This window comes from Sceloporus occidentalis, unplaced genomic scaffold (assembly GCF_023333645.1).
Source record: "Sceloporus occidentalis isolate IW3139 unplaced genomic scaffold, rSceOcc1.0.p SCAF_347, whole genome shotgun sequence".
Taxonomy (NCBI): Eukaryota; Metazoa; Chordata; class Lepidosauria; order Squamata; family Phrynosomatidae; genus Sceloporus; species Sceloporus occidentalis.
In genome coordinates, this window is record NW_028317327.1 from 90,884 (window position 1) to 114,686 (window position 23,803).

The following is a 23,803-nucleotide window of genomic DNA, read 5'->3' on the forward strand; positions in this document are numbered from 1 at the left end:
GATTCGGGAACATCCCATACATCTTTCTGTCACCTGCAAGTATTGCCAGTGTTACCTCCATGACATGCAAATATAACACCAGACCTCTTACCAAATCACTCTCTGAGTATAACACCGGCTGCCTTCCTACACTTCACGCCCCTTCGCACCGGCCGCCTTCCTACACTTCGCATCCCTTCGTGCCGGCTGCCTTCCTACACTTCGCATCCCTTCACACCTGCTGCCTTCCTACACTTCGCATCCCTTCGTGCCGGCTGCCTTCCTACACTTCGCATCCCTTCACACCTGCTGCCTTCCTACACTTCGCATCCCTTCGTGCCGGCCGCCTTCCTACACTTCGCATCCCTTCGTGCCGGCCACCTTCCTACACTTCGCATCCCTTCGTGCCGGCCACCTTCCTACACTTCACGCCCCTTCACCCAGCTAGAAGTCATTGCCTTTGACCAGATGGTGAACAAGATTGACCCAACAGCAGCTCCATGTAATAGAAAGAGCAGCTTGCGGGAGCGGTTATGGGAATGCGTGTTGCTGTCGCCAACTTTTATTTTGAGTGTGACACACACCAACTCATCAGATTAGGGCCACTGCTTTAAACATTGCACTTTTTTTTGTATGTAATCTAGTGAGGCCAGACAGCTAAAAACACGCTGCCACATGCCACCAGCGGGGAGCGCTGTTCACACACAAATCGAATACGTATGGAGACTCTTGCAAAAGATGGATAAAAGGGGTCAGCCTTGGTACATTTAGCTGCATTTTTGAACTAAAGAACCAAACATTAATGGGTGCATGGGTAACCAAAAGGGTGCATTTTTAGCGTGTGATCCACTTCTGTCAGTTTCCATTGGTTTTAGCACCAGCGTAATGTGTAGTTCTCTGGTGCAGAGGGTTCAGGAATGGAAGAAGTGAAAATGCTCCCTTAAACAGTGTGATTCAATAAAGTAAAATGAAATATTTTTTAAAGCTGCCAAATTCTATGAAGTTTGTTATCTCTCCCTTGTTACGGTGATGAAGCCTGAACTTGATCACTTGTAGTGATGGGAGTGGTGACACCTCCAGCTAAAGGATAAGGAAGAATGGGGAAGCAACTGCTGTTAAGCACGGGGAATAGAAGCATTGTGTTTCAAGGAGAAAACTCTGCTTTTGGATGAATAAATATTAATATTACATTCAAATAACAGTCACCTGTTCGGTGACTGATCCAAAATCGGTCACTGCCACCTTACGCTCTGGGTCCAGGAAATCAGGGTTACATTAGTGGTGTAAGAACGGAGACCGAGGTAGAATGCACACAAACCAGTAACTGGCAAACCATATGATTCCAGGGAATTCTTGCATGATGTAACCCAGAATCACTTCACGTTTCTGGAACACGAAGTTTGATTTTCCAAAATGTTTCCTACCTATCAACCCTCCAAAGTGCTGCCACGGCCAGTGGTACCATGTGTACAGAAGCCCAATACCACGAGCCACTGCACGGAAAAAGTGGTGCGTCCCCAGACGTAAGGCAAAAGGCTTTCACTTCTCTGGAGTTTGGCTTTTTCTGGTACGGAAAACTGGTATTTTTAGGACAAATGTGAGTACTTGATAAGTGCAATTTCAATGAGCCCCTAAGTAAATAATACCAGGTCCGCTCTAAATACTGTAAAAATAATACTCTGAAGTCCGGCACCTTGCGTTTTCTCATTTGAATAATCAGTTTTTGTTAACTGCAATTGTTTCCTTTTTACATCCAAGAGGAAACATATGGATTGCATCTGTGTATTTTTTTAATAAAATGTGACTGCAACAAAGAAACTCCATTTGCTCGTTACACGTTCTCCCCAAATCACAGTTTTGTTTGTGGCTCTAATGTGCCCCCTTTAACGCTGATCTTCCTTGTAGCCTGGGACTCTGGAGCATGGAGCAGAGGATGAGTTAGACTGACCTGAGCAGTGCTGAAAGTCGAGATTCGACCGCTGCCACCAATTTGTATGTTTACAGTGGTGGAATAACTTGCCTTCAAGGAGGCTTTGTCCCTCGTTTCAGATGAATCTAACTTTTCAACGCTGCAATCAGGCATGTTTTTAGGGGGCTCTAATTGAAGGGGATGTGAAGTTGCCGAATCCAAAGATCCTGTCCTTTTGAGACACTGGATTGGCTCTTCCCCCAGAGACTTGTGCGCCCTGAGCAAGGCTATTGCTTTGAAATCAGCTCTTTTTTGATTGGTGGTGGACCTCTGGGCTTTGAGAGGCCCATATTTTGAGCGAAGTTCACTAACATCAGGCCAGTGGATGCTTGTTAGCTCATGGGAGCTAAAACCACTAGTATGTGAATGAACCTCTTGACTTAAGCATGGAGGCGATCGGTGGGTGAACCCTGAATGGTTCTCTTCATCTGCAGACCAACATGGTGAATGCAGTGTATTCCTGGGAGAGCAAGATGCGTCGTCTCCATTATAGCTACCGTTTCTCCAGGGCTTTCTGGAATGCCCCGGGAATCCATACTGCTCAGAGCAAGAGCTGGTGAGGGCAGGGGGGCTTAAACATGTTGGAGTAGAATTTGCAGATGACGAGGATGACCTTTCAAGGTGGCTGAAACAAAGAGGGGTGAATGTGCAAGCTCTATCACTCGAGAAGGAAGGGATTCGAGGTGACTTTAAAGCTGTACCACAGTGGCTGGGAGGAGGTGAACACACTCGGGTGCGTACTGGCAGCGGAGACTGGACCCGCGAATTTGGCTCAGACACAGTGGAAGTGGGAGCTGGTTTTGTTGATGAAGGACTAGGAAAGGCTATGACAATGGAGTTGCCTGGAGCCAAACAGACTGGATCACCCAAAGGTTTGTGTTCCTTGTCTCCCAAACACTTTTCCTGACTAGTGGATGACACAAAAACTAGGCCCTCATCACCTTTACATGCACTTAAAGTTTGTGCCATGTTGACATCACATTCCTTAGGTTCCTCCTCCTTTTTCACATTACACATAACTTTGCTTGTCAGGACCCTGGAGTTGTGTCCATTTTCTGGGGACCCATGTGATGAATTTGACAAAGCTGATGGGCAAGTGGCACAATTTGAGGGCTTCAGAAATTCATCTTTTTTTGAAGGAGCCTTGAGCTCTGTGTGTGAATTCCTTGACGTCAGAGGACCCCACTTTGTAGGCCGTTGACCCACATAGGACTCTGGGAGATACTTGGATAAAGCCATGGAACTAGACAGCTTCCTTTGCAAAGCAAAAGGGGCGAGTAGTTTGGGATGCACTGTGGATTCATTTCTTATGTCGGGATGTGGTATTGGCTGATGCTGGAATTCTCTCTCTGCTGTCTTGCTTTTGAAAGAGGATGAGCGAGTTGCCGCATTCAGTTTTTTCGGGCTGTTTTTATGTTCCTCCAGGACAGAAAATGAAGAGTCCAGTTGCAGTCGCTGCATGACCTCCATCACAGAGTGAGAGCAGCCCCTAATTTTTTTAGGCTTCATATCATCAGGTACCTTCCATGAGGGAAGAGAACGATCATTAGAGTTTGAGCAGGGAACATTTTCCACATGTTTTGGTTTTGGCATTGGTGTTGTCCCACTTTCTTCAGATACTGGGCAGTTGACAGAAGAACCAATATTCGGTGGATAGTCTTGCAGGGTATTCCTTTCTAATGGGCCAGACATTTCCTTTGTATTTCTAATATTTACTATCACCAGTTCTGCACTGAATGCTTTATCTGTATCTTCCTCTGCATTATTAATTCCAAAGGGATCTTCCAAAACAGAAGTTAAGGTTGTTGTGTTTGCTGTAAAACCTGAATTGAAATTCCCCTCTACTACATTAGCTGTTATATTTTCCACATTGGTGGAATTTGATGTTGGACGTTCAAACGATGATGCACAGAATATGCCCTCGACGGGCAACAGATCACTGTTTGGACAGAGTTGGGTGTCTTGATGTCTGCTTTCAACAGATACATGAAGAAGATCCACATCTCCTTTAACGTTCTCGCAACAAGGTGCAGCTCCAAGGTCTTCTCTTTCCTCAGACGGACAGTTTTCAGGTTCAGGAACTTCGCATGTCTGATTCTCACAGGGGGAGGCTGGCAGAAAATCCAAACTAGAAGCAGAATTCTCACAAGAAACTAGTGGGTTTTCATCCGATGTGAACTCAGAAGTTGAGCTCTGTTGATTCTCAGTATCCCTTCTTAGTATTTTGACCGACTCATTCAGTGGTTCCATTGTCTTGGAGTTAATAAACTCATCTCCTACTGACCCGGCTGGAAGGTCATGGCCACATAAGGAAGAACAGACAATTGCGGGGAACTTTGTCTTCCTGTCTTCTTTGGTCAGATCTGAGGAACTTTGGCGAGGTGCTGATTGGAGAAGGCCATTTTCTTGAATGCAGTTAATGTGCAGGAGTGTTTCATGGATCAGTAGGTGGCCATATTGTTGGGGCTCTGTGAACAAAAATGAATTTTGTTTTGCTGTTAAATGTTTTTCTCATAGGCCCTTAGTCAGTGCCAGATCAGTGGGTTAAATCCCAAGCACCTAATTTCACCCCTGGTTTTAAAACAACACTTTTCCACCTTTTATTACCAGCTGCCTCCCATTGCTGTAATTAGCTGCTTACAGACTATTTACAGACCAAGTTTTTTCAGGTCACCAAATGGGTTTCCCCTAGTGCTCCCTAGATATGAATACATACTCCACCAGTCCTATTACAAATCTGTTTTTAATAAAACCTCTAATAAGTTAAACTCGGGCTGATGACAGCAGAAAACAGTGAGGCTTGGAAGAAGCAGTGTGAGTCTTTGCTCGTTCTTTGCTTACCTGCCATGTTCCGGTCTCCTGGTCTGTCTTCCTGCACCTGGGGGAGGTTCCTGGTAATTGCCTTGTTTAGAGTGGGTGTCCTATTATCACCACGTTTCTTCTGGGTTTTAAGTCTGCCAATCTTCTCGCTGTACATTTTGGCCAATAGCTGTACCTTGTTAATTATCTTTTCAGAGTTCTCAATCAGACAGTTGTCTTCTGTCTCATACATGCCTATACCTGACGGACACAAGGACACTTTGGAGTCAGCAAGGTCACCACTCACAGTCCTGTCCTCCATTGCATGATAATAATCCTCTTTTGTGGCCTTTAGTTCTGCGCTATGTTTCTTCTGTTCTTTTTTCACTTCTCCCTTTCCACAGCTTTCCTTGAGCACCTGGTTTCCAATTTCAAAATCTGACTCTTCCAATATAACCAGCACATTATCTCGCTCTTCCTGTGCTTTCCTACGTTGCTTCCCTTTCTTTAGAACTCCACAGCTTTCTGGGGTGTTTGGTTTCTCCTTTTCCTTCCAGGCTTTACGGATTTCTGCACAGGATTTGTACTCTGAATCTGCCTCTATGGGCTTTATGGGACTACTCCTTGTAGAGAGAATCAGGGGCTGGTGGCACTCACCATCTTCAAGAGACCAAGATTTCTTTGGGCATTTGAGCTGTCTGCCCTCAAATGTACAGCCATTGCCCACACCTAGGCTCATTTCTCTGTCCTTCTTAACCTCCTGCTGCAGGATGTAATTGAATCTTAAGATAGAGTCTTTCACCACCCCAGTGGGAATATAGGAGATACCATCGTCTTTACTCAGGTATGACGCTCCTGCCTCTGCAGTGTCATAGTAATTTTTGATTCTTTCAATTAGCAGACGGTCATCCTGGGTTAAGGTAGAGTCTCTCTTGTTTTTTTGGCCCCTTTCACTCTTTTCTGATGCTTGCTTGGGTTTGTCTGTCTCTTGGCTTTCAATTGTGTTTTGACTTTCACAGACAGTGTTGTGGAGGTTGTCCTCGTGTGCTTTGTCCTCTTGTTCACTAGAAGACATTGGTGAAAGTGTTTCCAGGATTACTGATTGTGTGAGTGGTTCTGCTTTGCAAAATGTAGAGTCTTTCACCTCCTCCAGCTCAAGTAGCTCCGGTGTATGTAACAAAGACTCATTGTTATTCTTTTGCTCATTTTCAGAGAGGTCACTAATGAAAGGTGCTTGGCTGGTTAGGAGTTCCATGGAACTATTTTCTGAAGTCCCCCTGAAAGCATCTTCAATTTCCTCTTGAAATGGGGATTGTACGATGTTTTCTTCTGTCAAATGTTCCTGTGATACATCGCTTCTAACTTCACTTATGTTCTGTTCCTAGAAGAGACAGATTAAAAATAAAGTAAGCCATAGGGTTAGTATGTGGAGGATTGTCTGCTGATTATAAAGAAGGACCCTGTTCAAGCTTGGGGTCGCAATCCAGTACTGGTTCAAAAGATCGGTCACTGGGGCTCTCTTATTGTCCTCACTGTACTGGGCACCAGGATATGATGTTCCCCTTCCTAGTGTGCAGGAACACACTTACTGGCCTTTAATAACAGTTGTGAAACCAAACAGGAGACATTTGGATTTGCTGTAGTGGAGGAGGGCCCCTACGAAGCAGGACTTTGTGTGATGTGAACAGAATCAGCAGCACCGTTAGTGCGATTTATATAGAAAATAGTTGTTTTGTGAACACACAGACACAGCTGCCCTCAATTTTCTGATGGATTGTAACCTAATCCGCTAAAACCCAGCTGTTACCTCTTCTTGTCCTGCTTTCTCTCTGTCCTGCTCCTGAGGCGCCTTGCTGCTTCCCTCCTCCTCCTTTGGCTCAGTGCATAGTCCCCTCTGGTTTAGTAGCTCCAGGATCTCCTCGGTGATGGAGAGGCTGCCTGTTAGTGCTTCTTCAGTCAGGGACAAGGTGGACTCCTCCAGATTGTTGTCAAAGCCTTCTCCTTCAGTTTCCAGGATGGTGGACTCGAGTGTGCACACACTGTCAGAAGACTTGAGGGAGCCAGAAGATGGGAAGAGTTCTCCCTCACTGCCAGCGTGCTGGTTAGAAAAGGCAATATTACTGGGGTACAGAGGACTCGCCAACGATGGAGAACACAACATTAAACCAACCTACATGTTAATTGCCACAAGTTCTCTGTTGGGGTTCATGTCTCAGGAAAAACCCCTAGATTACATGAAAGAATATTTGTGGGTACCAGCTGAAAAAATGATGCAAAAAATTGGTGCATTTGCCTGCCTCACATATGTACATAGTGAGCTTATCAGTTAAGTCAGTGTTTTCAGAACCATAAACCCAAAGCTTGTGCCTGCAGTCTCTGATAACTATTCACACTGTGGCAATTTATGCGATGTAAGGAACTTTGTGTGACTTTGTCACTGTCCACACAGCCACTTATCACAGCTTAGCTTGCAGTCCACAGGGATCGCATTGAGATACTGACCTTCAGCGGCGCTGCACCTGCGGAGCAAAAAGACACAGGACGTTACAAGACATCATCCAGCTTGAACTCAAAATTCGGGGGACTGCAAGTGAAGGTGTGTGCACAGCACAGAGCGCCGCAGGGAAGCACCACAGGAGGAGCTGTGAGGGCAGGAAGCTAACTCACCTCTGTGTTCCAATGTTTCATGGATTTCCTTTGCTGGTTCTGTGGGAGAAGAAGCAAAACCTTAGAAGTTAGTTATCACTGACAGTTTCTGTTTTTTCTAGTCACCCACACTCACCAGACAGTCTGCGGCCGCGACGATGTGGGGAACTGCCATTCAGACTCAGGAGAGGAAATGTTTTCTTAGTCCTCTGTGGGCTGTACATAAACTGGGGTGGCTCTGAAAATAACACGTGAAGACATTTAAATCCCAAAAGAAACATGACATGGAACACAGAGTCTTCCCATCCCACTGCAGGGTGACACAGACAGTTGGAAAATATAGGACGCAGAGTCTGCCACTCCCACTGCTGGGTGACACAGGAAGAAAGGAAGCTATAGGACACAGAGTCTGCCCCTCCCACTTCAGGGTGACCCAGACAATAGGAAAATATAGGACGCAGAGTCTGCCCCTCCCACTGCTGGGTGACACAGACAGAAGGAAGCTATGGGACACAGAGTCTGCCCCTCCCACTGCAGGGTGACACAGACAGAAGGAAGATATAGGACGCACAGTCTGCCCCTCCCACTGCTGGGTGACACAGGAAGAAAGGAAGATTTAGGACGGAGTCTGTCCCTCCCACTGCAGGGTAACAAAGAAGGGAGATATGGGATAGAGTCTGCCCCGTCCACTGCTGAGTGACACAGACAGAAGGAAAATATAGGACACCGAGTCTGCCCCTCCCACTCCAGGGTGACACAGACCTAAGGGAGCTGATGGACACACAGTAGGGAGATGTTTATAGGATGGCTGCACATTCTGTGATTTTCACCTGACTGTCTCCGGCCGCGGGGAAAGGTCCACAAGTCATCCATCCAGGGTGACTTCAGCGTGTCTGGAGGGAGTCGCAGGTCTGTGGACTCTGGACGGAATGAGCAGCGTTATTAATGGTACACTTAAAAACAGATGAAATTCCTGAAAGGCTCTCTCTCCTACATCTACATCTCTCTCTTACATCCACATCTCTCATCTTGATTGGGAGTCCTTCTCTTCTACATGCGCACAAAAAGTCTCTCCCTCGCACACTCACTGGGTATGTGGATGTGAAAGATTTGTCACTTACACACATACTCTCACTCTAAGTCTCTCACTAGGAGTCTGCCTTTTGAATACATGCACACTCAGCAGTTATTCTTCCCCAAACACACACTCTTTTAGCTACATTTTTGTTACATGTCCATAGAAGTAGGTTTACGGCGGCTGCTGTCAGACAGAGGGCTGAGTTTCTTCTGCCACTTACGCTGGAAGCCGTTTTCGAGTAGAACTTGTTTTGCCTGTTAAGACAATAAATATGTGTAAGAGATTCTTTGGATTGTGTATATTCTGCAGTGTACGGGGTATGATGTATTGTGCTGTACATTAGGTGTTGTATATGGTGTATATGTAAGGGTAGGATATGGGGTGTTCAGGGACGCAGTATTTGTACCTTCTGTGGAATAGATGCAGGGTGATTTTCCACTATAAGCCTCTTTATATAATGAATCCATAGCCGTTTCTCCTCCTGATTCCTCGCCTAAGAATAAAAAGGCAAGTTACACACCACTAACCGTGCACACTGACCGGCACAGCAGGTACATGCTGACCAACACCATGGGTTACACACTACTAACCACATATAGTGACTGGCACCAGGAGTTACACACCACTGACCGTGCACACTGACCGGCACAGCAGGTACATGCTGACCAACACCATGGGTTACACACTACTAACCACATATAGTGACTGGCACCAGGAGTTACACACCACTGACCGTGCACACTGACCGGCACAGCAGGTACATGCTGACCAACACCATGGGTTACACACTACTAACCACATATAGTGACTGGCACCAGGCGTTACACACCACTAACCGTATGCACTGACCAGCACAGCAGGTACATGCCAACCGACACCATGGGTTACACACTACTAACCACATATAGTGACTGGCACCAGGCGTTACACACCACTAACCGTGTGCACTGACCAGCACAGCAGGTACATGCCAACCGACACCATGGGTTACACACTGCTAACCACATATAGTGACTGGCACCAGGAGTTACACACTTCTGACCATGTATACCAACACACAGTGGGTTACACGCCCGCTGACCTCTTAAACTCGCTGAAACTGGGGGTTAAACAATGGAAATCACTTATACTGAGGTGCGTTTAATGCCCACTTACAGTGTAATCACCAATACCACGTGATATTAACCCTTTATGAAGTTGCTTGGCACTTTACAGATCCACTATGTATGAATGCTGTATTTGGCTGCAGTTTGTGACTATAAATCAGACCCAATCAGACAGGCTCGAAACAGTCCCTCCACTTGTCCATAACTTTGTAGGAAGGTTCTGATTCTCAGAAAGGTTGGTTGCGTATGATCCAAACAAGCTCACAGGCTTGACACTATCATGCTCGCTCTCACCTGGATTAGTTGCTGGTGTTTGGGGATGGTCAGGTCTGACACTCGAAAGCTCAGGGAGTCTTTCAGATGCTCCGTAAGAGCCAAGTTACAACACTGGAAAAGGAAGATCACGAGACAGTCAGACGTAGACACTACTAACATGTCTCATTGTGGTACAGCCTCCCACCACATTTAACACACACAGTTGGACTAAAGCTTCTGTTTCTAGAGGCAACAAAGTACTGTTTCTTCTGGATATACTGTATGCTATTCCAAGCACCTGCACCACTGTGTGCTGAGCACAGAAAGCTCTATTTTACACCAGAGTGTGATAACTCACAAAGATGTGCATCTTGTAGATAAAGAGGTCTGTTCGTTTCTTGGCGATGAGAATCATTTTGCTAAACAAGAAGAAGGCCCTCTCCTTCTTTACTCTCTGGACACGGAACGTTCCCTCCAGAACCAGCTCCCCAAATGCACTCAGGTCTGGGCCCTGCCAGTTCACCAGCTGCCTCTGTATTTCCTGCAAAGGAATAAAGAACCAAAGAGTAAGTTGAATGGAGTGAAAGACCAAGCTGCCGTGTCGTGTCTGTGTCTGTACCTGCAGACGGACGGCATGTTCCTGCTTCCTCTTCATATCATTGATGTACCAGGCTACTGCAGTCATGGTGATAATTGCTTCCTCCACCACCTCATACCCTGGTGCATTTTTATCAAAGTGCTTGGCTAGTTCCTGCAATGAATTAGAAGTCTCAGGATGCCACAAAGGGGAAAAATGGTGAAACCCCAGTAGAAACAGAGTGTGGAATAATGGACAGAAGATAATTAATCGAAGTCTAGATCCACCAGGAATCCCCCCAGCACCTAAGGGGAGAGCAGTGAAGAGGAAAGCAGAGCTGGGGAATGACAGCCCAGTCTTGGCCTCACCTGCAGGAGAAGGTGGTATTTCATAATACGTTGCACAGGTTTCAGAAGATAGGTCTCTAGAGGGAGGGAATGTGCTAAAACCGTCTGACGCTCTCTAAAGAAATGAACCAGCTCCTCGCACTTCATGCACTCGCGCAGAACAGACACCGAGCTGGGGAAGGGGCAGATATCAGTGTACACAGTTTATACATCCTCAAACAGAAGAGATCGGGAGCTGGGCTACTGATGGCCTCGCTCTCATGCATTTACATTGATACACGCAAAATGCGATGTGTATATAATACTCCACTTAAAAAGCTTTGCCATAGAGAGGGAACATACTGAACTGGCCACTAGGCAATCTACACATTGAAGGAGCCCCAAGTCATCCACTTCTCCCTGCGACTTTCTGTTTTGACCGGCTATGGGCCACTTCCTCCTCATGCCCACCTGGGTCTAGCATACACCTCGCCTACAAGCCCTTTATTTGGCATTTTTATAAAATTAAACTGCGGCCGTGGAGATTAGCAGTATGCTACTCTTTAGTTCTCTCCTGGGAGATGGTCAGGATATGGCGGCTCCTCTGTAGGATGACCACATTTCCTAATTGCTGTTAAGGGACACAGAAGCTGACAAGTGCATCGAACGTATGCTGGATCTGCTGGCGCATTTTTCAATAGTTACACAAACATTCACTGGCTACATAAGAAGGTCGCACTTCTATACACATCAGACATCTCCTTTTTATTGTTTTAACTTCAACTATAAATTACTAACATATACGATAAACTCCCAAAAAACTTTACACACTTCTTAAAGTATAAATAAAAGATATATTGGTGTAAAATAGTCTTGAAAATATTAACATGATGAATATAATCTCTCTTCCCAGAGCCAACCTTGTCCCCTAACAGCTTCCCAACAACTTTACGTCCGTCTGAAAACAAATGTAAAGAGGCCACCCGAAGACACAAGCTCTTCTGAGAGCTCTCATTCCGGGACAATGCATTGGGATTTAGGTTGCCCAGGATGTGCGACATTGTGGGACCGCCCCGGGCAATCCGGGACATATGGCCACCCTACTCCTCTGAGATCTCCAACATCGAGCCTTAAGCTTGAGGGTCAGCTAATCCAACCCCTGTGCCAGGGTTTTTCAGAGATGTAATGTAAAATTGCTATTTTGAGGGGGATTCTAATGATGTGTAGATGCATCATGAAGCTGTTTCTCTACAAATACTATTCCTTAGGAGAAAACAGACCGTTTTACCTGGGGTAGTTCATGCAGTAAAGGGTGTATATATCGAACTCTTCGCTCTGTGGGAAAAAGGTGATCACAATGAATCTGGTGTTATTAGCAGGTGTCTGCATCCCACACTAACCCTCAAGTTCTGATGTCCCAGTTAGTGTGGCTCTCCTTGGATGTACACTGAGCTGAGGGTCTGTATCTGGCTCTCCTCGGATGTACACTGAGCTGAGGGTCTGTATCTGGCTGTCTCTGGCTCTCCTTGGATGTACACTGAGCTGAGGGTCTGTATCTGGCTGTCTCTGGCTCTCCTCGCATGTACACTGAGCTGAGGATCTATATCTAGCTGTCTCTGGCTCTCCAGACCCTCTGTCCTGTTATCTGAGGGGGTCCTAACAATTTATGTTGTGAACAGTTTCCCCAGCAGGGGGCATCTTACCCTTACGACAAAACATTGTGCGATTGCAGGGGCGGAATCACAATTCTCAAGATCCTCGAGTAACTCACTGCAATAGAAAAAAGACGACCAGGGAGAGTCTGTGATAACAATGCATACAGCCCTACAGTATACACAGCACTAGTGCGTACAACTCTATGCGTATATGTAGTCTAATACGTACGACCCTAGAGAATATACAGTATATAGTATATATATATATATATATACCTGGAGGTTTATTATAGTTCTATTGCGTATAGTCCTAGAGGTACTGCTATTGCGTACTGGAGTGGGGTTTTATATTAGTAGTAAAACATATGGCCCTAGGGGTGTATGAGGTAGTAATACATACAGCCCTAGGTGTATATAACATATATACTGTATATATATATATATATATATATATATATATATATATATATAGTGCTGTTGCATATACAGCCTGTACATACATGTGTGTAACTCAGAACATGTATGAAGTCAGTGGCCGTCCGGATAAATGATAATAATTGATCATTGTATCAGGCGGCGATCTCATCTATATTTGGAGCTGTCTGCACAGAACATGCTCGAGAGATGATGTCACGGATGTGTTAACCCTTTGCAGCTGTTAATCCTGTTTTCTGTGGGAACCTTGGCTTTCAAAGTGTAATGAACAGATCCCAGATGTGGCCGAGGCTGCAGTGGAAGGGCCTGGAGTTATTTTTAAAGCCTCCGTCCTGCGTTTTATTAAACCATCCTCTGTAACCAGAGCCATTCTGTTTGTTAAGGAGTGGGGGATGGGGTCAGTCTGCTGGGCCTTGAACACAACACAGTCGTGCTATGGAATCCCCTTTACCCAGAATTACCCCACATTCTTCGTTACAGGAGGGTCTCAGCCAGAATTACCCCACATTCCGTGTTACAGGAGGGTCTCAGATAGAATTACCCCACATACTGTGTTACAGGAGGGTCTCAGATAGAATTACCCCACATACTGTGTTACAGGAGGGTCTCAGATAGAATTACCCCACATTCTGTGTTACAGGAGCATCTAAGATAGAATTACCCCACATACTGTGTTACAGGAGCATCTAAGATAGAATTACCCCACATACTGTGTTACAGGAGAATCTAAAACAGAATTCCCCCTTATACATTTACCCCCTTGTCCTGCAAACCCTATGCGCCAGAAGATGGTTTCTAGTCATCATGTATTTACAGTAATAGCAGTAAAGGTATGGAGTTTACTTCCTACAGTGGTGGTGCTATAATATCTCTACGTTTCTTTTTAGTAATGATGAACATATAAAAATCCATCAAGTATAAATCTGACCAACATAGGCATGTAGTGGTCAATAAGGAATATTTTCCCACTTGGTTGATCAGGACTGAGGTTCAACTTACCATGTTTAGGTCCAACTCACCTGTTAAATTCATAAATATCCTCAATATTGCAAAATAAAGTGCTGACATGTTCAGGTTTGAGAGGGAGATGGCCACAGTCTATGATACAGCCCAGGTAGTCCTGCAGAGCACATGCAGCCACTTATTATTAATTGTCGCCAGCCACACAACCCACCAGGTGACCAGCAAACCCCATCAGACTCCCAAATTTCACGGATTTGTGGTTATTATACAATTGTACAAACTCTATGATATAATCACACTTTCTTTACTCGAAAACTGCATTATATGCAGTGCTGGATTTAGTGCTCAATGAAGACTTCTTTAAGAATTCACTAATAAGGAATGGAATAAGACAAGATTCTCATTGTCTCCAGTATTTGGCTAATATGAGTCCCTGGTAACCCTTGGCAGTATGAGAAAGCCCCTGCAGCCCGCACATGCGTGAAGCGGGAGAACTTGCATGGAACGCGGCATGTGGAAAGATAAAATGTTTAGTAATTGGGTTTAGTGGGTGCAAAGTCATGGATAATTTCAGTTTATGTAGTTACGAAGTCTCAGAAGATGGCCGTCAAATGTATTTTTCTATCATGATCTCACATACATACTCACAAAATCTACAATAACATGAATGGAGGGTAAAGGGGTGATGCGTTTGATGCAGTTCATGCGATTTTTTATTTACAATGCTTGATGGCTTGTTACTTGTCTACCCCTTGCAGATACTTCTGCTGCTCTGTCGTTTATCTCACTGAATTCTTAAACGCCTCTTGGGGGCCAGCGTGGATGGGCAACATCCACCAGAGGTTAGCTAACTGGCAATTAACCAATTGTCCATGATAAAACACAGAACATGCAAATATAACAAGCACGGAAAGGGGTCAGGCCAGGACATTTGGCTCTCCTGTTTCCATTAGCTAGAAATGTATTTAGATGGGCAGAATGGGGCAATCCATGAGCGCTCTTTTAATGAGATTCAAATGATCAAATGTACTTAGACAATGCCTGGCCATCTCTTTTGAATGAGCGTATGAGGAACAGGCAGCAGTCGACCGGTGCGAGTCATAGCTGAGCTGTAACTTCTACTCCAATTGATGATTTCGCTCGCAAACCAAAATGTGAGGGTTAACTCAGGGTTCAGTTAACCAACCTCGCCGAGTCTTGTAAGCTCTTTCATCACAGGGGGATTCAGACATGGACCCCTCAGGATTTAAAGCCTCTCCTCTGTTTCCAAAAAATACACACCGGACACGAGGTCAGGAACCCCGCTCCGGGATGTCAGAAAGTCCTTTCCTACATTGCAGGAGGAAGTACGAGAGAGAGCTGGGTAGAAAAAATATGTTTAGTGGAGAACGTGAAGAAGGGAGAATGTGAGGTGGGAGAGGGGGGGATCTGGAGACCATGCATCTAGTGGCTGGAAGACTTTTACAGACACTTTGTCCTCTATCTATGTTGCCCACAACATTCATCTAAAGGGAATGCAAAGAAAACCCTGCTTTGTGAAAGGGGTCATGGGGGCCTTTTTCTGGTCTCTGGATATTGCTCTAGGGGCACACAGGCCACCAGACTGAGACAGGGGCAGGGGTATTTGGCCAGTACCAGAATGGTTAACCCTTTCTGAGGGACCTCTGCACTGGTTGGTGCTAAACTGGCTGAACAGGATGAGGCAGGAGACTCATTGACCTGTCAAGTCCAGGTCTGGACTGATTCATCCACCCACTGGGGGTAATATCTTTGTATTAGTGGGATGCCTGGGCTTCCTCACTGGCCAGGAATGAGGATGTTAGGAGGTAACTGGACTGTTACACCATAGTTTCTGGTTTGTAGCAAATGGAAACAAATTAAATCTTGTAGAATGATACATGAGGTTCTATTAATTCCCTTTTGCCCCAACCCCAAGTGAATCTGCAAAATATTCAAATACCTGCCAAGTGATTCTGTTTATGTTATCCATCCCCTATTTACATTTTAACCTTTCTCCTCTTCCCTCCACTGGTACCCCTCTTTCCTCCCTTGATGCCCCTCTTTTGTACAAGCTCAGAATGGTTGCTGGGTATGAAGGTAGTAAATGGTTCTACAGCCCTAAATGTAATGTGTATAGAAACAGCAGGAAATGGCTTTATAAATAAAACGGGTAAGTAAAATCCATCCTTCTCCACCCCCGGCTATTAAGCTGTTAAGAGTTTGGCTCCAAGCCAGCACCAGTGGCCATAAACTGCTGCTTCTAATGGGAAGGGATGAGGCTAAGCTTCAGCAAAACTCTATTCCCAGTCAACATAAAGAAGTGTGGAATGGTCAAAGCCTCCAGTTACTGTCAAAGGCAAGTAATTGCTATGATGCCTGGAGCTTCCCGGCAGGGTATTCCTGAGGCCACCTAATGCCCCGAGCCATTAATATAAAAATTGCAAAAACTCAACCAAATCATCAGGCTCCATCAAACTGATGTCTTGCAAATGCTGTGTAAATTATCATGGTTTGTTTTTTCTGGAATATAACATCCTTCTTTGAAAAGAAAATGGGATTAACAAAGACATGAATTCCTGCAGGTGTTGAAATGGCCAGCTGTAGCCCCATCTCTCACATACTGCCATGTCACCAACTAGACACAATTCCTACATCCAGCCAACGAATGTCACCCTAGCGTGTGGCAAACCATCGAAACTGCACCAAGCCTTCTGCTCTGACTTTCAAGATTAACAGAAACAGTGAATTTGCTTCTATTTGGATCCTATTGAATTTTTTTTTTTTTTTAAATGTAATGGTAGTGGCACGGTGACAAGACTTGGGAGATTTGGACATGAAGTAGCCGTGGAGATTGCACTTATCCCAAAATAGCCTAACTGTATGAACACGTCCTCTCACCTCTACCTTCATAATACATTAAATGATCCCGTCCTCTCACCTCTACCTTCATAATACATTAAATGATCCCGTCCTCTCACCTCTACCGTCCTTTATACATTAAATGATCCCGTCCTCTCACCTCTACCGTCCTTTATACATTAAATGATCCCGTCTTCTCACCTCTACCGTCCTTTATACATTAAATGATCCCGTCCTCTCACCTCTACCTTCATAATACATTAAATGATCCCGTCCTCTCACCTCTACCTTCATAATACATTAAATGATCCCGTCCTCTCACCTCTACCTTCATAATACATTAAATGAACACGTCCTCTCACCTCTACCTTCATAATACATTAAATGAACACGTCCTCTCACCTCTACCTTCATAATACATTAAATGAACACGTCCTCTCACCTCTACCTTCATAATACATTAAATGATCCCGTCCTCTCACCTCTACCTTCATAATACATTAAATGAACACGTCCTCTCACCTCTACCTTCATAATACATTAAATGAACACGTCCTCTCACCTCTACGATACTTTTCAGGTCCCGGACATAGGTCTGCTCCGTCTCCAAGATTTCAAGTATAACCCTGTCCATGTGAGACAGCTTAGTCTTGGGATCCTTTGCTTTCCTCAGAATTGGGGACCATGTGTAATTTGTGAAATGTTTTTCTGCAATTTGACCTTCTGGATCTTCTTCCAACTGAGCCATGGGGGTGAGGTCCAGACTAATGTCGCTGCCATTTTGATGGGTATATGGGCTGTTGTTGTATTGGGAAGATCCCAGAGCACCACTGCTGCCAAATGAGCTCTGACTATCCTGGAGGGAGGCAGAAGAGGCTGACGAGCTAAGGCTGATGGGCCGGTCGCTGTCCGAGCAGACTGTATTAACGGAGGTACAGCTGCCAGACATTCCGGCAACTATTCCACTGAGAGAACTGACAGATGCGGGTCTGGGGGCAGCTGGAGAAAAACAAAACACAGGTAGAGTGTAGTTAGGGTGCAGAGAACGGGCCATAATACGGGGGCTATCTGACTCATATGTAATCATATAGTGTGCGGGGCATAATATGAGAGATAATACTAGAGATATCCTAATAATATATAACTGATATAGTGTGAGGGGCATAATACGATAGATAATACTGGCGATATCCCAATAATATATAACTGATATAGTGTGCGGGCGTAATACTAGCGATAATACTGGAGATATCCCAATAATATATAACTGATATAGTGTGCGGGTGTAATACTAGAGATAATACTGGAGATATCCCAATAATATATAACTGATATAGTGTGAGGGGCATAATACGATAGATAATACTGGAGATATCCCAATAATATATAACTGATATTGTGTGCGGGGGGGAAATACGATAGATAATACTGGAGATATCCCAATAATATATAACTGATATAGTGTGCGGGCGTAATACTAGAGATAATACTGGAGATATCCCAATAATATATAACTGATATAGTGCGTTAGGCATGATATGGAAGATAATACTGGAGATATCCAAATCATACATAACTCATACATTGTGTCGGGCATACTATGGGAGATCTCTATATCGTATACACTGTTTGGGATGAGGGGTACAAACAGTAACAGTATACATCTCTCTGGTATATGCAGGAGGGATTCCCAATGCTCCGGTATATATAGTAGACATCATGTTCATTGTGTATTAGCAGCGGAAAGCACTCACCTGTTTTACATGCTCTCTTGTTACTTCCCTGTGAGACTCCCTCCGGCATTGTGATGTCATGGGTACCCTGCCCTGTGAAACAGACATACGGACACGGTGACCCCACAAACATCTCTCCGCTTCCATTAGGAATTGGAGAAAACACAAAGAAGTGGAACATTAACATTACAAGATTTTAATTAAATACTTCTTCCAGCGTTCAACAAATCTCCTGGGATCCCATGACCTCCCACCCACTCAGTCCCAAATCCTCACATTTTTGTCCTGATGACATCATTTGTTCACGTATGGAAAGTCGCTGGGAGTTTGGAGGATGAAGGATTGTGGGCCCAGGAAATAGATCCCAAACATCTCAGACATTTCCTGGCAGAGCGACTGGAGAATTCCTTCCAGCGCGTTCTTGTTGGACAGTTAAATTTGCATAATCATTTTTTTTAAAATATATTTTGAAACGTTTGCTTTGTACAGGTCTTCAGCACTGTACTGCTCTCTGGTCTATGTTACCATTCCACAGAAAAGAAGCCCTGGAACACTGAGACAGTAACCAGCTGGGGGGGTGTCTGTGTTCAGGAATGCTGGAGACGTGACACAATGACCCCTCATCTGGGAGAGAGTAGCAGCCCCCCCCATGGTGGGGGTATACATAGACAGCCCTCCTATCACAGGGATACACAGATGCCCCCCCGCATGGGGGACATACACACAAGGCACTGAATATTATGGTGCTATATAAATCAATTAATCATAATATACACACAATACACCCCCACAGAGGATACACAGATAAACCCCCTCCAGAGAATTCACACATGGGGACACAATGACAGCCCCCAAACTGGGACATACACAGACTGCAGGGGTAAAGCCAGTACTTCTGTTCTACTAAGGGCAGCAGACAAAGGGTTAATCCAAACACTGAAGAAGGAAACTAAAAGGGTTAATCTTATCTCTCCCCTAACATCTGGACACAGGAGCTCTGGAGGCATTTCCTCACCAGTCTTCATTTGTCTTCTGTAAACACTTTTCTGGATCCTACATTCCCACCCATTCTGCCATTTACACCCCTTGGACTCAATGCCCTGGGGTGAGACCCCCTGCACTCCCCTGGGTGAGACCCCCTGCACTCCCCTCCCCCGGATGAGACCCCTGCACTCCCCTCCCCTGGGTAAGACCCCCTGCACTCCCTGAACCTAAGTAAAAAACCCGCACTCCATGCCCCTGGGTAAGACCCCCTGCAGTCCCGTCCCCGGGAGTGAGAACCCTGCACTCCCCATCCCTAAGTGCATTTAATGGCCCTGGGTGAAACCCCCTGCACTCCCTGTCCCTGGGTGAACCCCTTGCACACTCTGAACCTAAGTGAGAACCCTGCACTCCCCATCCCTAAGTGCACTTAATGGTCCTGGGTAAGACCCCCCTGCACTCCCTGTAAACACCCCCATCATCCCTGCACTTCATGCCTCTTCCCCTATAGACTCCCCGCTCACCCCAGAGAAGCACCTTCTAAATCAGGATTTTAGCAATAAAACAATGAAATCATTTTTATGTTCTGTTGGTGAACAGAATTACGCTGATTATTATAATTATTGTTATTATTATTGTTTATTTTTATGGCGGCAACAATTTACTCCGCGCTTCTTACGATACAGATATTCAAGGGGAACGTGGAGACTGGAATAGACAAACCGATACATGAGGGAAAGAGGGCTCGGCTCACAAGCTTCCAATCTAGAGATGCCCCGAAAGAAAATACACACGTTACAATAAAATCCGTTTGTCATGTCGGAGCATCAAACATGCGCAGCTACTGCTACAGGAGAGACAGTCTAAAAACAAATGTGTGCACACGTGTGTCATGTTCATGCAGAACTAACAGTCCCCGTATTCCTGAGACAGCGGGCAGTTTGTGCAATGGGTTTCCGAGGATAACGTATTTCCGTCCGCCTTAGATTTCTGTGACTTGGGCCTTATTAGTGACTTTTGTGGGAAGAAAACGCATGTCTCCATGTGTCCACACGTGTGTAGCATGTAGACCTGGCTGTTCTTGCGCCGAGGCACTTTCAGATATGTTACTTTTTGCAGAGAGATTTTTGTGATATCTGATCTGAAAAGTATTTTTGGAAACATGACAGATTTTTTTGGAAACTGATTGTTTCCATATTTGGGAGGGTCAGAGAGCGCGGGCTAAAGTGTGCGCGTAACATACAGCTGTGTGTGCGGAATCCACCCCGTGTAACACGCGTGTGCTGTGTATGACGCGTAAAGTGAAGAGAAACTGAAAGGCCCCCGTATAATGACTGTAAACATGCCTAGAATATCCTGATATTACCCGATCAGGGTATAATGAACACAACATCGGGGTTTAGATGTTCTGCTTTGTGCATTTTGTCTTAAGTGCAATTATTTGGGAGATATTTGGGGGTTTTTTTTACGTCAGGGAGGTGCGTGGCAGTCTGTGGCAGAGCCAGCATTGTGTGATCAATTTCCTGTCCTGAAGATCAACCCAATCTACCCTTACAAAAGCTGCCTGAACCAATCAGCAACTTAACAATTGGGGCGAAATAATCCTGCAGATCCTGAGAACAGGAAAATAAGGCGGCCGCTCGGAGGGTATACACATAAGGGGGGAGGGGGTTATAATATATATATATATATATATATATATATATATACACACACACACAGTATATATATATATATATATATATATATATATATATATTACTTAGTCTATAAACACAGGTACACGGCTTTGCTTAGTGTAGAAGTGGAACGTGGGAAAAGCTACCAATCCACTATGAGGTGAGGTCTGCTGCATTTTACATGTTAACATTCTGGTATATTAAGGGTTACTGGAGCAGTATATTGTTGTGTAATATTAGTTCATATCACCCTTCTCCGGCCATTGCCAGGAGCACAGAACCTCCCGATGTGTCTAATGCAGATTTGGGAGGAATCCAGCACTGGCATTTTATTCTGCCTCAGAGAAAAGGAAGTAATGGGGGGGCGAGGGTCTGGGAAAATGAGTCTGGGAGGAAATGGAGGTTAAAGGAGAACAAAATGGGGAAAGTGATAGATTAGGATCTTATTTTTTATAGCATGGTGCCATCTCACCTGCCTCCCCATCACACTAGCCCCAATTACCTCAATATACACCCTGATGTCTTCTTCCATTACACTGTCCATTAGGGGGATCAGACTGCCCATGAGACAGGGCGACAGAGAGCTTATTACACCTCCTTAGTGTCATCTCTCTGAGACTAAATATAGTTAGAAGCAAAAACAACACTGAGTCTGGACTAGGTGAGGAAGGACCTTTTTAGTTTAAACTGGACATAATGGGGAATGGACCCCCTAAGTCTAGATTGGACACAGTGAGGATAGGCCCTCAGAGCCTAGACTGGACTCAGCTTCTGAGTCTAGAGTGAACATGGAGAGGTTGCCCCCTCCATGGCACCTAGGCTCAACATAGTGAGACCCTCTGACTCTAGACTGCATCAGGTGAGGATAGACCCTCTGAGTCTAGATTGATCTTGGTGACTAATCAGCCATCTGTATCTAGAATGAACACGGTGAAGATGGGCCCTCTGAATCTAGACTGTAAGGGTGGACTACTGGAGTCTAGACTGAACATAATAAGGGACCCTATGAGTCTAGACTGGATCAGGTGAGGACCTCCTGAGCCTAGAAAACATTGTGCAGAATGCACCTTCAGAGACTAGAATAAAACTGATGACGAATGGACCACCTGGCTCTAGACTGGACATGGTGAGGAATGGACCCTCTATGTCGAGAATGGACCAGGTGAGGAATGGACCCTCTAAGCCTAGAATGGACCAAGTGATGACAGACTCTCTAGACGTAACTTTGTAAAGAATGGACCCTCTGAGTCCACAGTGAACATGCCGAGGATGGAACCTCAAAGCCTTAGGACAAGTTCAGGGGGGCTGGGCCAGTGGAGAAGTTGTCCCAATAAGCCCAGACTATAACCAAGAAGGAATGGACCATATGAGTTTAAACTTTGTAAGGTAACTTTACATCATTCCTGGACTGCAGGCAGTCTGGACTCTGTATGCAGAGTTTTTAGTGCAAATATCCAATGAGCCTGAATCTATATAGAAGTTCACAGGTCTCTGCGTCACCCGAGTCTACAATATGTTACCCTCGGACTTACCTGATGGGTGCAGTTCTCAGTGGCCCTTAAAGGACGTCGTCCCAGGTCAGGGAGAGGCCATCATACACTCTGAATATCCCGCCTCTAATCACCTGGAAAGACCCCCTTTTCAAAGTGTTCCTGAAGCGCCAGGGATTGGAATTCCAGCCCCGAGACCCAATTTCATCTAAAATTCCAAGACAAAGAGAGTCTCCGCCGGTTACTGTCTCCCCCAATCCGCAGGGGGAATGGGCTCCTGTCTACGGACAGAGAAACAGGGCAATGGAGAGGAAACCAAAGCAGCCGGGGCCAGGGAGGAGGGAGAATGGGGGGTGGGGAGAGGCACAGCTGGGGGGGAGGCACAGCTGAGGAGGGGGGGCACAGCTGGGGGGGGCAACAAACTCTAAAGTCAAAAGTTTCCTGCTGCTCTTAACCTCTTCACTGCCAGAGTTCTGAGTTACTTTGTATCAGTGTGTGTGCGATACCGCGTGTATCAATGTGTGTTATACTGCGTGTATCAGTGTGTATGCGATACTGCGTGTATCAGTGTGTGTGATACGGCATGTATCAGTGTGTGTGTGTGTTATACTGCGTATATGTGGGTTATACTGCGTGTATCAGTGTGTGTGCGATGCTGCGTGTATCAGTGTGTGTGCGATGCTGCGTGTATCAGTGTGTGTGCGATACTGCGTGTACAGTGTGTGTGTGATACTGCGTGTATCAGTGTGTGTGTGTGTGATACTGCGTGTATCAGTGTGTGTGCGATACTGTGTGTATCAGTGTGTGTTATACCGCCTGTATCAGTGTGTGTGATACTGCGTGTATCAGTGTGTGTGCGATACTGCGTGTATCAGTGTGTGTGTGATACTGTGTGTATCAGTGTGTGTGCGATACTGTGTGTATCAGTGTGTGTGTTACTGCGTGTATCAGTGTGTGTTATACTGCGTGTATCAGTGTGTGTGTGATACTGTGTGTATCAGTGTGTGTGCGATACTGTGTGTATCAGTGTGTGTGATACTGCATGTATCAGTGTGTGTGATACTGCGTGTATCAGTGTGTGTGCGATACTGCGTGTATCAGTGTGTGTGTGATACTGTGTGTATCAGTGTGTGTGCGATACTGTGTATCAGTGTGTGTGTTACTGCGTGTATCAGTGTGTGTGTGATACTGCGTGTATCAGTGTGCGTGATACTGCGTTTATCATTGTGTGCGATGTTGCGTGTATCAGCGTGTGCGATGTTGCGTGTATCAG

General features: G+C 45.3%; 1 protein-coding gene across 1 annotated transcript; it reads right to left on the reverse strand.

Annotated features, from left to right (window-relative positions):
• Nucleotides 1-1,828: 1,828 nt before the first annotated feature.
• LOC149274092 (uncharacterized) lies at nucleotides 1,829-18,450 on the reverse strand. The gene is made up of 19 exons (XM_089505829.1): nucleotides 18,402-18,450; nucleotides 17,210-17,646; nucleotides 13,845-13,945; nucleotides 12,439-12,505; nucleotides 12,024-12,070; nucleotides 10,778-10,928; nucleotides 10,452-10,583; nucleotides 10,191-10,373; nucleotides 9,872-9,964; nucleotides 8,878-8,964; nucleotides 8,647-8,725; nucleotides 7,530-7,631; nucleotides 7,415-7,453; nucleotides 7,250-7,266; nucleotides 6,555-6,845; nucleotides 4,790-6,128; nucleotides 4,096-4,416; nucleotides 2,650-2,790; nucleotides 1,829-2,076 (listed from the first exon to the last, which is right to left on the reverse strand). Exons 1-19 carry the CDS (start codon nucleotides 18,448-18,450, stop codon nucleotides 1,829-1,831), a joined length of 3,924 nt encoding a protein of 1,307 aa, XP_089361955.1.
• Between the last annotated feature and the right edge of the window lie 5,353 nt (nucleotides 18,451-23,803).

Excerpts from the sequence above, each read along its gene's own strand:
- LOC149274092 (XM_089505829.1), bottom strand. The coding sequence starts at position 18,450 with ATGCCGGAGGGAGTCTCACAGGGAAGTAACAAGAGAGCATGTAAAACA. Across the intron at positions 10,929-12,023 it reads TACTGCATGAACTACCCCAG|CTCGGTGTCTGTTCTGCGCG; the intron begins GTAAAACGGTCT and ends CCCCTTCCCCAG. Across the intron at positions 7,454-7,529 it reads TCGCGGCCGCAGACTGTCTG|AACCAGCAAAGGAAATCCAT; the intron begins GTGAGTGTGGGT and ends CTTCTCCCACAG.